Below are 16,567 nucleotides of genomic sequence, written 5' to 3'. Positions count from 1 at the left end.
ATTAAAACCCATTGCTTGGTTAATTGTCTTGCAAATCTCGCGAGATTTCGCGAGGGAATAAGTTGAAGGAACATGGCGACATCTAATTTGTTAAAGGTAAGAGGTACATCATCTCTGCATTGGCAGCGTTCTATGATTGTCATATCATAATAATGGTTCATTGGCTGTGTTAAAATAACATATTTGGCAAGAGCGTGGCATTTCAGAATGAGGTATGGGCCCTGAAGTTTGAATAGGTTATTAAAATAAACAGTATTATGTGTATCATATCTGTTGAAGTATTAACATTAATGCTGTGCTGCCTTGATTACGATAACAGATTTTTTTCATACAGGGATTATTTGGGAAATACTAAGTATTAAAACGGGCTATCTATTTTAAAACCCACCGTTTGCTCGCGGGTGGATGACAGCACTGTCACTCGTGCGTTCTCAGGTGAAGTTCCTGTTGCCAGGACAGAATTAAACATCTTATCACTATACTGATTCATGTGAGACGAACGCTTCTGAAATTATATATGCAGGTTCAGAAAACTTGTGTACGTTACCCACTCCCCAGTATTTGTGATTTCGGGTTTTTGCATTATTAAAGGAGGAACGATTTTGCCGCATGCTGTTTGGAGCGTCTCCACCTGCGGAGATGAGTGTAGGTTTCCCGACCGCTCTTGGAAATGCCAGCGTTATCGGAACGGGAAGTTTGACAGAAGAAGGTAGTATATTATGGTCGCAAAATAATAAAAGGACATTTCTCAGTGCTGATGGGAGGATTGTCAGGTTATCTGTAATCGAACGCATCGGGATCAGTTTGGGGCGATTAGTAAGAAAGTCGTGTTGACTGTACCTCAGCTAACTCGCAGTTTGAAAGGGGTGAGCAACAGCCGTGGGGCTGTAATATTATTACGTCTGAAGCACTTTTTGTTTGCTGTCTCATCTCTGTTACCAGAACTTTCTATTCAAGTAACTGAAACGTTCCTTTATGGATTTCTGTGGCTTGAATGATGAACCTCTGTCTGGTTTGTGGTTCAGTTCCCAAGGCTGCTTGACGAGTTTTTCAGTACCTGCTGGTTATTATACACTCACCTAAAGGATTATTAGGAACACCATACTAATACGGTGTTTGACCCCCTTTCGCCTTCAGAACTGCCTTAATTGTACGTGGCATTGATTCAACAAGGTACTGAAAGCATTCTTTAGAAATGTTGGCCCATATTGATAGGATAGCATCTTGCAGTTGATGGAGATTTGTGGGATGCACATCCAGGGCACGAAGCTCCCGTTCAACCACATCCCAAAGATGCTCTATTGGGTTGAGATCTGGTGACTGTGGGGGCCATTTTAGTACAGTGAACTCATTGTCATGTTCAAGAAACCAATTTGAAATGATTCGAGCTTTGTGACATGGTGCATTATCCTGCTGGAAGTAGCCATCAGAGGATGGGTACATGGTGGTCATAAAGGGATGGACATGGTCAGAAACAATGCTCAGGTAGGCCGTGGCATTTAAACGATGCCCAATTGGCACTAAGGGGCCTAAAGTGTGCCAAGAAAACATCCCCCACACCATTACACCACCACCACCAGCCTGCACAGTGGTAACAAGGCATGATAGATCCATGTTCTCATTCTGTTTACGCCAAATTCTGACTCTACCATTTGAATGTCTCAACAGAAATCGAGACTCATCAGACCAGGCAACATTTTTCCAGTCTTCAACTGTCCAATTTTGGTGAACTCGTGCAAATTGTAGCCTCTTTTTCCTATTTGTAGTGGAGATGAGTGGTACCCGGTGGGGTCTTCTGCTGTTGTAGCCCATCCGCCTCAAGGTTGTGCGTGTTGTGGCTTCACAATTGCTTTGCTGCATACCTCGGTTGTAACTAGTGGTTATTTCAGTCAAAGTTGCTCTTCTATCAGCTTGAATCAGTCGGCCCATTCTCCTCTGACCTCTAGCATCAACAAGGCCTTTTCACCCACAGGACTGCCACATACTGGATGTTTTTCCCTTTGCACACCATTCTTTGTAAACCCTAGAAATGGTTGTGCGTGAAAATCCCAGTAACTGAGCAGATTGTGAAATACTCAGACCGACCCGTCTGGCACCAACAACCATGCCGCGCTCAAAATTGCTTAAATCACCTTTCTTTCCCATTCTGACATTCAGTTTGGAGTTCAGGAGATTGTCTTGACCAGGACCACACCCCTAAATGCATTGAAGCAACTGCCATGTGATTGGTTGATTAGATAATTGCATTAATGAGAAATTGAACAGGTGTTCCTAATAATCCTTTAGGTGAGTGTAGATTGGCATTGGTACGTGATGCAATCCTTTTCTGACTTTATTAGCTCAAGGAGCACAGCATATTGCTAGCAATGCAAAGGTTGCGGGTTCAAATCGCAGGGAGCACACACAATTTGTAAACTGTCCCTCTACTTTAAGCCACTTTGAATAAAACCGTCAGGCAAATAAACTGTCAGAGGCTATTTTGATGTTTTTCTGTCTCTGTGAGAGGTTAGAACTGATGTTTTCCCCACATTTTGGATCTTGCAGCAAGGCAGCCGGGATGTCACAAAGAATTCATATCTCCCGCTGTCATTAAGCCTTTCGCTGCCCCCAGTGGAACTTGCGAAATGATGCATGTTGAATCACTTCCTCTGTTGGAAAACTTCATCAGCCTTATTACGCTCAAATTGTCCTGAGCAGAGAACTATGCTAATACTGCACATTTTTATAAATTGTAAATGCAGTATTGAGAAGATATAGTTGATAACCCTTGCATATTGCCCAGAGCTGCAGCTGCTTAGTATGACTGGTAAGATCAAAATCAGCTTAATTTCACTTGTGCTCATGCACAATGAAATTAGGAAATGAGGTGATGTTAAACATGTCCTTTGATCCCAAGGGTCTATTGTAACTTCTGTTCTCACACTTCTGTTCAATTTTACAGCTCTGGTTTTTATCTAAGAAACTGAACATAATGACTGCTTTTCTCAGCCATAAAACAACAGAGAGGCCTGTCTTGGATTCACAACTTCAGAGGTTCACTGACAGGTTAATTTCTGTAGCTATAATGCCTGGTAGTTAAAATATCAGGTTTACTTGTTCAAATGCAACCAAAGACTTGTTCATGAATTATATATTAGAATAGAATAGATTGGATTAGATATACTTTATTGATCCCAGGGGGAAATTCTTGTCCATACAGCAACCAACAACGTGCATGGATGGTACACATCATGCAAACAAGTAAGTATAGTGCAAGCAAATTAAAAAGTGCCCATGGAACACAAACATAATCCCAAAAAATAGAATATTATGGAATATGAAGGGGAAAATAAATAAATAAAATAAACAAACAAATGAATAGATATAATAATATAAATTAATTTGTTATTATTATTATTATTATTATGGGGCAGGGGTGGCCTAATCATTAGGGATGTGCACTTGTAATCAAAAGATTGCTGGTTCAAATCCCTGATGAACAAGGTTCCACTCCCAAGCACTGCTCCCTGGGTGCTGAATTAGCTGCCCCCTGCTATGTCACGATGTCACATATGGGTTAAATATAGAGGACACATTTCATTGTTGTGCTGTGTTGTGTAAACAATGACACCTATGGCCTGTACTACGAAGCGGGGTTACTGGCTTATCGGGGTAACTTGTCAGATTTAAGGTACCACAGTTTAAATGGACTTCATATTCGCTCACTTACATTTTGCCCAGACTACCTTAAATCCAACAAGTTACCCTGATAAGCCAGTAACCCCGCTTCGTAGTACAGGCCACTAATCACTTAACAATAAGCAAAAACAACAATAATAGAAATTAGTGGATGGTATATGTGATTTTGTTATATGTATGCATAATGACAATAAGGAATTCTATTCTATTTTATTCTATTCTATGTTCAGGGGGTGGGGGGGAGTGGCACATTGGGAGGGGGTGTTTTGTGCTCCAAGATGGAGCCCCCTGGAGCAGATGGGCAGCATTATTGATAATGGTGTCCAATTTTGCCTGCATTCTCTTCTCTGCTACTCCCCAGAGTGTGTTCAGGGTCAGTCCTGTGATTGAGCTGGCATTCCTGGTGAGTTTGGTGTCACTTCCCCAGCAGGCCCTAGAGTAGAAAAGCATATTGGCCATCATGGACTGATACCCACCAGCTTGCTACAGACCTCCTCAGAAAGTAGAGTCTGTGGTGTCTGCTTTGTTTAGATGGGAGAAGGCTCAGTGGAGCATGTGCATTAGAGCATCATCCACACCTGTATGTGCCTGGTAGGCAAACTGCAGAGGATCCTGGTGGTCTGTTACCAGGTGTCGAAGCTGGTTCAGTACCAGCCTCTCAAAGGTCTTCATGATGCACTATATGGATAAACGTGTCAGGACACCTGGCCATTACACCTACAGGACTGGTGACATCCCATTCTAAGTGCATAGGCATCAATATGGAGTTCCCAGCTCTTCTGGGAAGGCTTTCCACAAGATTTTGAAGTGTCTGTCTATGAAATGCATACCAAGACATTTTGGACAATTATATACTTCCAACTCTGTGGTTGCAGTTTGACGAAGGCTCTTTTCTGTTCCAGCATGACTATGCCCCAGTACTCAAAGCAAGGTCCATAAAGACATGGTTGAGTGAGTTTGGTGTGGAAGAACTTGACTGGCCTGCATAGCGCCCTGACCTCAACCCCATTAAACACCTTTGGGATGAACTAGAATGGAGATTGCGAGCCAGGCCTTCATGTCCAACATCAGTACCTGACCTCACAAATGCTCTTCTGAACGAATGGGCAAGTGTTCCTACAGACACACTCCAAAATCTTGTGGAAAGCCTTATTAGAAGAATGGCATCTGTTATAGCTGCAAAGGGGGGACCAACTCCATATTGATGCCGATGGATTTAGAATGGGACGTCATAAAAGTTCCTGTAGCTGTAATGGCCAGATGTCCCAATACTTTTGTCTATGTAGTGTATGTGAAGTGAGAGCAGCTGGTCTGAAGTCCTTAAGGGAGCTGATACACCCGTTCTTTAGAGAGACCATGCAGGATGTCTTTCAGAGCTGGGGCACCTTCTGCAGACAGAGGGAGAGAGAACTGCTACTATAGGACCCCGCAGAGCTGGCTGGCACATCTTCAGCACCTTGGGGCTGATTCCATCAGGCCCCCACAGCCTTTCATTGTGATGTTTCCCCAGCTCTTTCCTCACCTGGTCAGCAGAGACAGATATCTTGTGTGGAGTGGGAGTGGAGACCTTGGGTTTGGTGCATCAGCATCAGACCTGTAATCATGGTTCCGAATAGGTAAATGTCTTCGATGTCCTCCACGGAAAGAGCTGCCAGACACGACCCTCCACTTCTCCCATCCGTCCATCGTGTAGCCAGCTGCGTATGTTCCTGCAGGACAGTCAGGTTCCCCTGAACCTGGGCTTCTCGTCGAGAAGATGGTGCCAATTGCGTTGAGAGACCAGTTGATCAAATCCATGATTTCCTTAGTTTGAAGAGCAGGGCTGAGAGGGTCTCTCGAGTATAGACAGAAGACGGTAGACTGGACGAGACGAGAGAAGCAAAGCAGGGAAGATAAGGGGAGGGAGAGGGAGAGAAGTGTGTCCGCCTCCGATGAGAGCAAGAGAATGTGTCACAGAGTGGTTCAGGGAGCATGAGGAATCATTTTCACGCGTGACTTGGTCACCACAGAGTTGTGACCTTAACATCATTGAAGGTCTCTGGGATATGATGAAGGAGGCTTTATGGAGTGATTCAACTCACTTGTCAATACAGGATCTTGGTGAGAAATGAATGCAAATCTGGATGAAAATAAAGGATGAAATGTTGCATACTGTAAGCTTGTGGAAACAATGCCATGACAAATATGCGCCATAATCAAAGCTAAAGGTGGCCCAACACAAAATTCAAATGGTGACTTTTTTTTTTGGATGGGCAGTGTATAAATAATAAATGAATAATATATATAAAGTATGCCTTTTTTCCTTCAGATAATCCATGCGCAGAACATCCCTATCTCCATGCATTTTGACCATCAGATGGCGTCACAACCAGCTTGGTTTGGTCACACTTTTGGCCCTGCGAGTAAGCAGGCCCATGTCAGCACAGTTACAGTTCGGATAGCTTACTATGGAGAACTGTCCGTTTGCAGTATGGCTCTGTTCTTGCTGTTAGTGGCAAAGCACCATTGGATGGAGAAGTCACAGGGAGGTGTGGCGTGGAAGGGGGGAATAGAAGGGCTCGGACCCCCCTCAGCTGGGACACTGAGGCTGGTCGTATTCGGGGAGGGCTGAACTGGCTTCTGAGCCTCACTGCCTTATTTTTGTATATAGTAATGCAAGATATAACTTAACCTTCTCCTGTCTCCACACCATTAGAACAAAGGCTCCCTACAATTTGATGACAAGTGGGATTTGATGCGTCCCATTGTTCTGAAGCTCGTTCGCCAAGAGACGGTCACCAAGCAGCAGTGGTTTGATCTGTTTTCGTGAGTACAAGCCCTCACCTCCTTCTTGGTGTTGAAAATAAGGCTCTTTCTCTGATATTGTCCAAGGTTCAAAACTGTGTATACTTGCAAGTTTTATTACATAGGTTCATAAACAGTAATGAAAAAGTTCAAATTGTTTTAGTACTCCTGAAATTTTTCTGCTTGTTGTGGTGCTGACATGTCATATCTGATCTCTTCCCTTTATCTGTTTATTCCATGTATTGTCCTGTCATTGCTGGGCTGTACATGCTTAGAGATGTCCACGCTGTTTGTCTGTGGGATGACAAAGGGCCAGCCAAGATCCACCAAGCTCTGAAAGACGACATCTTAGACTTCATTAAGCAGACACAGGTGGTGAGTGAACCGTCACTTCTGGGCATCTGTGAGCAAAGCCGCGGGGTGTCCCTGTACCCTGAGGAGCAGAACCGGTAGTCAGTCCAAGTTTCAGTCCAGCTGTGTGGACTATCTGTGAGTCTAGCTGTGTGAACTATCTGTGAATCTAGCTGTGTGAACAGTTAGACTGAATGTTATTCAGATAAAGGACATTACGCCTGTATTTTTCTGTGGTTTTATGAATGTTTTGTTTTCCTCCCTCTCTTGACCAGCTTGTTTTCTGAGACCTCCAACACAGTCCCTACCTTCATAGACACTGGACTACATTAAGCAACGAATCACTTGGAGTAAAAAAAAAAAAACCCATTCTACCTGCATTGTAAAATGTGCCTGATCACTGATTGGCTGTGCCGCCCTCCCGCAGAGAGTGCTGAGTCAGCAGGATGACCCCGCCCTCCTCCAGGTCTACATCGCAGAGTGGCGCAAGTTCTTCACCCAGTGCAACATCCTGCCCAAGCCCTTCTGCCAGCTGGAGATCACCTTGATGGGCAAGCAGGGCAGCAACAAGAAGTCCAGTGTGGAGGACAGCATCGTCAGGAAGGTGAGAGGGAGGAGGAGAAGGAAATGGAGCTGAGACACAGCAGATAAAATCACAGTTCCAAGTGTTTTGGTATTTTTGTAAGACCTTTGCTTAAAAACTCCAGGATGGAGGGCTGAAATCTACCTCCACCTGTGTGTATATGTGTGTCTGTGTCTGTGGACATGCATGTATTACATTGTGGAGACCAAATGTCCTACCAATGTGATAAAAATCTGTTATTTTGATGTTATGAGGACCATTTTTTTCAGTCCCTACAAGGGGAAATTCTAAATTTTATAAAAATCTGTGACTGCAATCGAAAAGCTAAAAATGCCAAAAGTCTTGTATTTTGTTTGATTACTTATGGTTAAGATTAGGGCTGGGTAGGGGTTAAGGTTGTCATTGCTGGAATTGGGGTTTTCCCATATAAATGGACAGTCCCCACAAACATATGAATTCAGAAGTGTGTGTGTGTGTGTGTGTGTGTGAGTGAGAGAGAGAGTGAGAGTTCTTTCAAAATTTTCTTGTTCTCACTCAGGTCCAAAGACAACTTCAGGTCAAGAAAAGTTCTGTGTTCTAGTCTAGTTATCGGATAATGACTTTATACATGCATTCATGGAAGTTTCATCCCAGTTTCATGCTGAGCTTTAATCACCCTTCCTCTGGGTCGTCCATCCCCCATTCCTGCAGCTCATGTTGGACACGTGGAATGAGTCCATCTTTTCCAACATCAAGAGCCGCCTGCAGGACAGTGCCATGAAGCTGGTGCACGCTGAGCGACTGGGCGAGGCCTTCGATTCCCAGCTGGTCATCGGTGTCCGCGAGTCCTATGGTAAGGGAATGCTCATCCTCATTCCTACATTTAGGCAGAGATGATCGATCTATATTGATGTCTGTTAGCCTGGAATGTAACTGAATCTTTGGAGAAGGTACAGTGAGAGTGATTCATGACGATTACCTCAAGCTGTATGCTTACAGCATTTGTACAATGATTTAGCAAAAAGTTTGTCTGTGTATTTGAAATTGTGGGTTACGGTAGCTGCTATGCCACCTGCTGTCAGGTTTTTTGAAGTACAGTTTTTGTGTTGAGGAGCATTTCAGCCCAATGTCCTGTTCTTCATCTGCCCCCTCATCCTTTATTTATAGTGAACCTCTGCTCCAGTCCTGAAGATAAGTTGCAAATCTACAGGGAGAACTTTGAAAAGGCCTACTTGAACTCTACTGAGAGGTTCTACAAGACACAAGCAGCATCATATCTGCAGCAGAATGGGGTCCAGGATTACATGAAATATGTGAGTTTGGACTTGACTCTGCACAGCAATGAGTCCCTTCTGCCAGATGGTGATAAAGGCTCTAGAATTCATTAAGCATGCTTCTCCTGTAGGTACCCATGAGACATAGTGCATTCCTGTAGTGCAGTGTTTCCCAATCTGGTCCTCAGTGACCCACAGACAGACCACGTATTTGCTCCCACTGAGCTGCCTGTCTGGCAGGGAGCTCGGAGGGAGCAAAAACATGAACCCGACTGTAGGTCCCCGAGGACCGGTGTGGGAAACACTGCCATAGCGAGTTTCCATGTGTCTTTCAGGCAGGTGCTAAGCTCAAGGAAGAAGAGCAATGGGCACTTCGATATCTGGAGACGAGACGGGACTGTAACTCTGTACAAGCTGTGAGTACTGCCTCAGCAGACAAACCGATTCTGCCAGATAATAGCTAGATTTTAGGGTAGTTAGTGATAGAATTCTGGTGATTGAAATTGTACTCTATGTAACGGAGTATAGAGACCAAACTGTGCTTTGTTTGTATGTACATTTTTTGTATATTTGTATGAAGATACAGTACTGGGCAAAAGAAAATAATTACATGATTTTCATGTTGGTGTAAAAGTCTGACATTTGCCGTTTCAAAATCTCTCCTAAGCAACATATCTTTTTCACTCAACCACTACCTCACTTCATACAGCTCAATCAATATCTCACTGACGTTTTAAACTAATGGAATTATTAAGTGAGCCGATTGTGAAATGAGATGAATGCATGGAATGGCTGAAGTGCCCCTAAGGAGGGTTTTGGGAACTGAAGCGATGTTCATCTAGCCATCCTACAAGATATCAGTAACTTTTGGAGAACAGAAGAAATTCTTGTTAGTTTTTGTTGCGTTACTCTTAATTTGCTTATGTTCACTTACTGCCTAGATAAATAGCCCAAAATGTTTCCTTTGACTATCCAAGACTTTTGCACAGTATAGTATATTTTTATCTTTGCCCCCTCTGAGCTCCTGGACTGCTGTGTGAATGTTCTCGTGTCATCGTTCAAAGAGACGATCCTGGTCGAGTGTGCAGGGATGATCCAACGGAATGAGACTGACAGTGAGTACGGCCACCGACCGAAACATGGAATCGATGCCTCCCAAGGTCCACATCTCTTTGGTTCATTCGTTCCACTTTGTTTGAGATGTGAATATGGACATGAGGATATCTATTTAGAATCCATCTGCCTGTATAACCCTTTGACTTGTTTGGCGTTGGTGTAAATTCATCTAGATTGTTGTGGTCTATTGATTGTCAATGAAATGACTTATGCAGGTTGCCTTTTTATCCTTGAATATTCTCCTACTGACATTGATCTGTGTGTGTGTTATCTGCATACTCAGAGCTTCACCTCATGTTCTCACTCATGGACAAGGTGCCCAATGGTGTGGAGCCCATGTTGAAGGACCTAGAGGAGCACATCATGAGCGCTGGGCTGGCAGATATGGTGGCAGCTGCTGAGTCCATCACCAGTGTGAGTGAGCGCCACTTAGGCGAAGGCCACAGCAAGCGGGCACTTTGTAAATTCATCTTGAGCTTCCTGCCAGACTTGGTGCTCGAGGTTTTAAATTATCAGCTGAATATTTCTAAGCCTTTGGCAGGATGGCTTAGAGCCGTGGCCAAGGGCTAATTGACACAGAGCAAGGAGTGTAGGTCATTTTTACAGCAGCTGTGGGCTGGAAGACTCATGGTAAAGCTGGACAGGGATAGCAGTCGAGAGGCTCAGAGCAGGAACAACTCTGCACTCTGCACTGTCTCAACACTGAGATAAATGTGTGAGTGTTTGTGTGCTCTCTGTCCCTGTTACTGGTGTCCATGGTTCCCTGTCCAACTTGTGACATCATGGTGTCCCTCTTCCTGAAGGATGGCTAGTTCTAGACATTTGCATTTGAATTCCTTGAAATGAATTTCTTGATGTTTTCGTCCCTCATGTCTAACTGAGCCTGTCCTCTCTGCTTGTGTTGTCCTATTTCTGTAGATACTCTGCGATGACTGAGCCTTTTCATGTACTTATTTTTCTGATCCCTCCCACCCCCGCTCAGGACTCTGAGAAGTATGTGGAACAGCTCCTCACGCTGTTCAAACGCTTCAGCAGATTGGTGAAGGAAGCCTTCCGAGATGACCCTCACTTCCTGACAGCTAGGGACAAAGTGAGCCCGGCTCCGGCTATCATCATCCCGACGTTTATGTGACGTCTCTGCCTGCAGTCTGGCAGCCGTCAGAAGTAAAGTGGAAGTTCAGTGACGACGATGTGGCTACAGTGCCTGAGACTGACTTTGATGCTGTCTGTATTTTCAGGCATATAAGGCAGTGGTGAACGATGCCACCATATTTAAGCTGGAGCTCCCACTGAAACAGAAAGGGTAAAGGTCAACTCATCTGCACAGCTGTGTCACCATTACTTGAACGTCTCTGATGTTCTTGTTTCAGTAGAAGTCACAATTTGTTGTTTTTCTGTGTTATGTGACTTGATGTTTCTCGGCGAAATGCTTCTCTGTATTTTGGGTGCCTTGCTGCAGCGTCACTGCTGCCTGTGAAATTCAGTTTAGTCCTGTTGACCCATGGGTCCTGCTCCCCCCCCCCCCCCATACACACATCATGCAGGGGGGCGCTGAAGTCGCAGCCGGAGTCAAAGTGTCCTGAGCTGCTGGCAAACTATTGCGACATGCTGCTGAGGAAGACTCCCCTCAGCAAGAAGCTAGCATCTGAGGAGATTGAGGCCAAGCTCAAGGAGGTGGTGAGTAGGAATGCACATCCTGCTGGTCTCTTACTTACTGACTAAAGGTGCTGATTATTGTGAAGTGATCCATCCATCCACTGACTTTAAGGGATGTATGTGCTGTAGGGCTTCTCTTCAGTGATGGGTAAATGAAGCTTCATGAACCATTTGCTGTATTTTCTGACCCCACTAGATGGTGCCCTCTGCTCATAATAGGTCTCAAAGCATGCCCCAAAGCAAACCAAGAGCACCATCTAGTGGGGTCAAAAAATACAGCAAATGGTTCATGAAGCTTCATTTGCCCATCACTACTTCTTTATGAATTTTGTTGTCTTTGCTGCTGAAATGCTTCAAGAACAATAGTGTTTTTTAATGCTATTTTGGCCAGTTGTTGGTGCTGAAATATGTCCAGAACAAGGACGTCTTCATGCGGTATCATAAAGCACATCTCACTCGTCGTCTGATCCTGGACATCTCGGCAGATAGCGACATTGAGGAGAACATGGTGGAGTGGCTCAGGGTACAAGCCTTCCTTTCTCTGTAAAAATTCTTACCTGCTTACTATTCAGCATAATTAAGCTGTTTGGATATGGTTATGTGCACTTCCTGTCTGTGCAGGAAGTGGGCATGCCAGCAGATTACGTCAACAAGTTGGCTAGAATGTTTCAGGACATCAAGGTTTCTGAGGACTTGAATCAGTCCTTTAAGGAAATGCATAAACACAACAAGCTGGCCCTGCCAGGTGACTTCCTGCTTTCTGACAATAACCTGATTGTCCAGCAGAAGAGCCAAACATCTTCTCAGTGTTTGTGTGTTGGCACTCCTTGCAGCCGACTCTGCGAACATCAAGATCCTGAATGCAGGTGCCTGGTCACGTAGCTCAGAGAAGGTATCCGTATCGTTGCCAACTGAACTTGAAGACCTCATTCCGGAAGCAGAGGAGTTTTACAAGAAGAACCACAGTGGCAGGAAGCTGCACTGGAACCACCTCATGTCCAATGGCATTGTGAGTGGTGCCCTCTGTTGGCAGGGAGGTGGTCAATAAGGACATTTTTAGTTGAGATGATTATTCATCACATTTTAGTACCATTCTAGTCCTTTTTCGCTTTGAGAAACAGAATTATTTCAAAGGAAACGAAAAACACTGGAAGTAAATGTGAATTTTCCCAATCCTGTCTAGTTGTACTTAATAAAGAGGCCACTGTGTGTAAGTTCCTCTGTTCCTTTAACTTTTTATATTCTTGCAGATCACCTTCAAGAATGAAGTGGGCCAGTATGACTTGGAGGTCACCACCTTCCAGCTGGCTGTGCTCTTTGCTTGGAACCAAAGGCCCAAGGAAAGGATCAGCTTTGAGAACCTCAAGCTGGCCACGGAGCTGCCTGATGCAGAGCTACGCAGGACACTCTGGGTAAGGATGAGGTGGTGGAGGTCTGGGGTGTGTAACCAGTGGTACAGCAAGAACTGAGTAACGGGAGCTTATAGAATTGTTTGGCAGATGTTCTCTGTCTACACCCATAGTCTCTGGTAGCCTTCCCCAAGCTGAAGCGCCAGGTACTGTCCTACGAGCCCCCAGTCGCCTCTCCAAAAGACTTTTCTGATGCCACGCTCTTCCATGTCAACCAGGACTTCTCTTTGATGTAAGCATCTCCTCCTGTTGCTGACTTATGAAATGAGTGAGATGCAAATGCTACACGCATTCCAATCATCTCCGACCACTACCATGTGCCAAAGTGAAGGAAAGCCATTAACGGAGCATGTGCAACTTCACTCCCCAGAAAAAATGGCAAAGCCCAGAAGCGGGGGAAGATTAACCTGATTGGCCGGCTGCAGCTCACAACAGACCGGATGCGGGAAGAGGAAAATGAGGGTATCGTCCAGCTGAGGATACTGAGGACACAGGTAGGTCACTGACCATCAGGCAGGTGCCCCAGTCTCAACTCTGACTCAGCTGAAAACCCTGACCAGTCATGTTCCTGCCCTACTATTGCAGGAAGCCATCATCCAGATTATGAAGATGCGCAAGAAAATCAACAATGCCCAGCTCCAGACTGAGCTAGTGGAGATCCTGAAGAACATGTTCTTGCCCCAGAAGAAGATGATCAAGGAGCAGATTGAGTGGTTGATTGATCATAAGTACATTCAGCGGGATGAGATAGACATCAACACCTTTTTTTATGTGGCGTAGTGCTGGTAATGATGAGGTTGATGATGGAGAGGATGAAAGACGGCTATGATGTCTGGTGGGACTCTCAAACAGAGGCATTTCGACCATGGCTTTTGCAGTGTGTCTGGAACTACTGATATAGACCTTGGAACACAGCAGAGTCGCCACCTGCAGAACGAACACTAAATTCTCCGTTCCACCCGCAGTTCTGCACACCCACACACTCCCGATGGTCCTGGGCCGTTTTGTTTTTTTTGGTTTTCTGTGCTGGACTTGCTGAAGACACTTGATGACTGTAAATGCAGCCTTGCTGCAGTACTTGTTACTGATTTTGAGAACTTCCCTCCTGTGGGGGGGTGTAGTCTCCTGTACTGCTTTTTTGTACACCCACTCACCCTGTATAGGAGATGATCAGGGATGGGATGTTTCTACAGAACTGGGATTCAAAAGATTTCATGGAAGGGGAACCAGTTTGATAAGTGCAATGTCTCTGCCTAGTTTGAACCCACTTGCACCTAGTAGTCAGTGGCTGTGTCATTCGGAAGCCGCCCTCTGCTCTGTCGATGTTCTGTGGATGTTGAATGAACGTTTGCTTCAGATCAAGCTCCTGGGAATGTCAGTTTGCGAGCTGGGGGCAGACAGAGCTTAGTTAGTCTAAAATATAGTTCCAGAAAATCTGCATTCCTCATCCAGTTAGCTCACAGTGGAAACTTGGTTAAGTATGTTTCTAAATACCAATTTTCTAGTCTTCAGTTACACTACAGATATTTTTTTTTTGGATGGCCGGTGGTGGTAAAAGAGTTAATAAGTTCTAAGATTTTATCAGTTATTGGTCATTGTGGCCACATGTGTGTCCATGCCAGTTTCTTGGCACATATATACTGTATGTGTTTTGGCTACACTCATGGTTTCTTTAAATATTCTGTTGGATTTCACTTTTCTCTCTGAGAAATTTGGAAGGACTCGGGGCCAGGAAAAGCACCAATGCACTGGATACTAGTCTCATCAACCTGCTCTAAAAATGCAAATGATTGAGCACAAGACTGAGTTTTAGTCTTGTCTCCTCAGAAGACATAAATGTGTAAAAGTTATTTGCAGTACTATGAACAAAGATGGTTTAGTTCTGTATATACACTATATAGCCAGAAGTATGCAGATACCAGCTTGCCCAGCATCTCTTTCCAAAACAAAGGGTATTAATATGAAGTTGATCCATCCCTTGTTGCTATAAGAACCTGTACTTTTCTGGGAAGGCTTTCCATTAGATGCTGGAACATTGCTGGTGGGATTTGCTGCCATTCAGGTTAGGTATTGATGCTGGGTGATCAGGTCCCTGTCTGTGAGCCTGCGTGGCCCCAACTTCTCAGCTGAACTTACCCCCAGATGTTTCCATTTTGCTTGCGGCTGAGTAGCGCAGCTCTAGCAGGGCAGAAATTGTACAAACTGACTGATGGTGCCTATGTGGGTATCACGTTGAAAGCAATTAATCTCTTCTGCATGAGTACCAAGTGTTTGTTGCCAGATATGGTATGATTGTGCTTGTGCAGTAGTGTCAGCAGTGGATGTGGTTTAATTAACCAACAGAAATGTCCACATACTTTTGACCGTATAGTGTATTTGATAATGAATCGCACTGGAAAACTCAAGTGTAATTCCAAATGCTACCACTTGCAAGCTGATATTGGGCTGTCATAGATTACCAGCACAAGCTGCTTGTATCTGCACCATTCTACACAAAGGCAGGGGCCACTGCAAATATATGTCAACTTTACATTTTTCTGGAACTTTTGCAAAGAATAGCTAGGAACAGATGGACATTTTAATAGCTCAGATCTCAGCTCAGGAGAACATCTTTGGCATGATTCGGAACTCAGAAATAGAGCAATTCATGGCTGTCTTTGGAAGCAGATCTTACTGACATTTCAAAGGAGAATTGGAGTATATAACCACTAGCTTTATACTAGAATTAACAGAAGTGTTCCGCAATATGCAGAAGAAGTCAGTATGGTCAAAGTTGCACCAATATACTATTAAAACACATTTATGACTACATGTGGATTTTTGTTGGATAGTGCGCATGCTGTCTAAGGAGTGTTTGCTGTAATTCTCCCCTCCATTAGAGTTACCTGAACCACCCCTGCTGGTGATGATCTAAACCAGTGTTTCTCAACCCAGTCCGCAGGGACCCCCAGGCTTTCCACCTTTATACTCCCTTCCAGCTCCCAGCCAATCAGGAACAGGTGCACTGGGAGCTGGGAGGGAGCGAAAAATGTGGACTGTCTGGGGGTCCCTGAAGACCGAGTTGAGAAACACTGGTGTAAACAATCCACTTCTACGGTTTAGAAGCTTTTGTTGCCTTTGGGTGTATGTGAAAGCACAAGAGCAGGTTTCAGTCATAATCCCTCCCTTAAAGCTTTGCTCTCAGCTTGGCATTGAACCAAATAAATTACTCCAGTGTTCAGTTTTGCTGATATTGGGTTGTTTCTCACTCTTTTGACATTCTTTTGTCACTACTCACTGGTCTGAAATTGTTGGAATCACTTTGTGCATTAGTGCCCCCCTGGGGTACTGGTGGGTGTAAATGACATGCACTTGATTAAAGATTTTGTCTGTGAAATATACATTCTTCATTTTGTGTCCTGTCCGACTTTCCTAGCAAGCATGAACCTGAAAAGCACTCAGGATATACATAATGGACATTTTAAAAATTTGATTGTCTGGGAATCACTAGCTATCGCTTCAATAACGTTAAATAAAGGGGGTATTTTTAAAAAAAAAAATGCGCTGACTTGTGTTTTCGGCTTTTCATGTAACCTTATTAAGTCACATATAAATCGGTTTAAACTTTAGCCTGTGGAGATGCATAACGACCAACCTTTCCTATTGAAGTGGCTCGCCTTCCATCAGTCTCTATTGGTAACATAAACGGAGTGACGTAACGCCAAACCAGTGCGCTGTATTTCAACACCTGGAACGGA

General features: G+C 44.3%; 1 protein-coding gene across 3 annotated transcripts; it reads left to right on the top strand.

Annotated features, from left to right (window-relative positions):
- The first annotated feature begins 40 nt into the window (after window positions 1-40).
- On the top strand, window positions 41-16,206 carry LOC111842439 (cullin-5-like). 3 transcript variants are annotated; one of them, XM_072702347.1, is made up of 20 exons: window positions 68-96; window positions 5,987-6,080; window positions 6,374-6,483; window positions 6,738-6,837; window positions 7,241-7,417; window positions 8,087-8,228; window positions 8,543-8,688; window positions 8,985-9,065; window positions 9,671-9,764; window positions 10,049-10,179; window positions 10,748-10,855; window positions 11,004-11,068; window positions 11,310-11,442; window positions 11,813-11,944; window positions 12,043-12,166; window positions 12,255-12,430; window positions 12,672-12,833; window positions 12,944-13,062; window positions 13,201-13,324; window positions 13,416-16,206. In XM_072702347.1, the coding sequence occupies exons 2-20, from the start codon at window positions 5,994-5,996 to the stop codon at window positions 13,608-13,610; spliced, it is 2,406 nt and encodes an 801-aa protein (XP_072558448.1). In that variant the 5' UTR covers window positions 68-96; window positions 5,987-5,993; the 3' UTR covers window positions 13,611-16,206. The 3 variants fall into 3 exon arrangements, with proteins under 3 accessions (XP_023664838.1, XP_072558448.1, XP_072558449.1); XM_023809070.2 differs by lacking the exon at window positions 5,987-6,080 and having other exon boundaries at window positions 41-96; XM_072702348.1 differs by lacking the exons at window positions 13,201-13,324; window positions 13,416-16,206 and having other exon boundaries at window positions 12,921-13,062.
- Window positions 16,207-16,567: the final 361 nt, after the last annotated feature.

Source organism: Paramormyrops kingsleyae, chromosome 18 (genome assembly GCF_048594095.1).
Source record: "Paramormyrops kingsleyae isolate MSU_618 chromosome 18, PKINGS_0.4, whole genome shotgun sequence".
NCBI lineage: Eukaryota > Metazoa > Chordata > Actinopteri > Osteoglossiformes > Mormyridae > Paramormyrops > Paramormyrops kingsleyae.
The sequence above is the reverse complement of the archived record's forward strand: the minus strand, read 5'-3'. Positions and strand labels throughout refer to the sequence as shown.

Bases quoted from the DNA above. Each gene is read 5' to 3' on its own strand.
- LOC111842439 (XM_072702347.1), top strand. From the start codon at position 5,994: ATGCGCAGAACATCCCTATCTCCATGCATTTTGACCATCAGATGGCGT. The intron at 6,081-6,373 runs GTAAGCAGGCCC...CCACACCATTAG, and splicing joins TCACACTTTTGGCCCTGCGA to AACAAAGGCTCCCTACAATT. The intron at 8,689-8,984 runs GTGAGTTTGGAC...TGTGTCTTTCAG, and splicing joins TCCAGGATTACATGAAATAT to GCAGGTGCTAAGCTCAAGGA.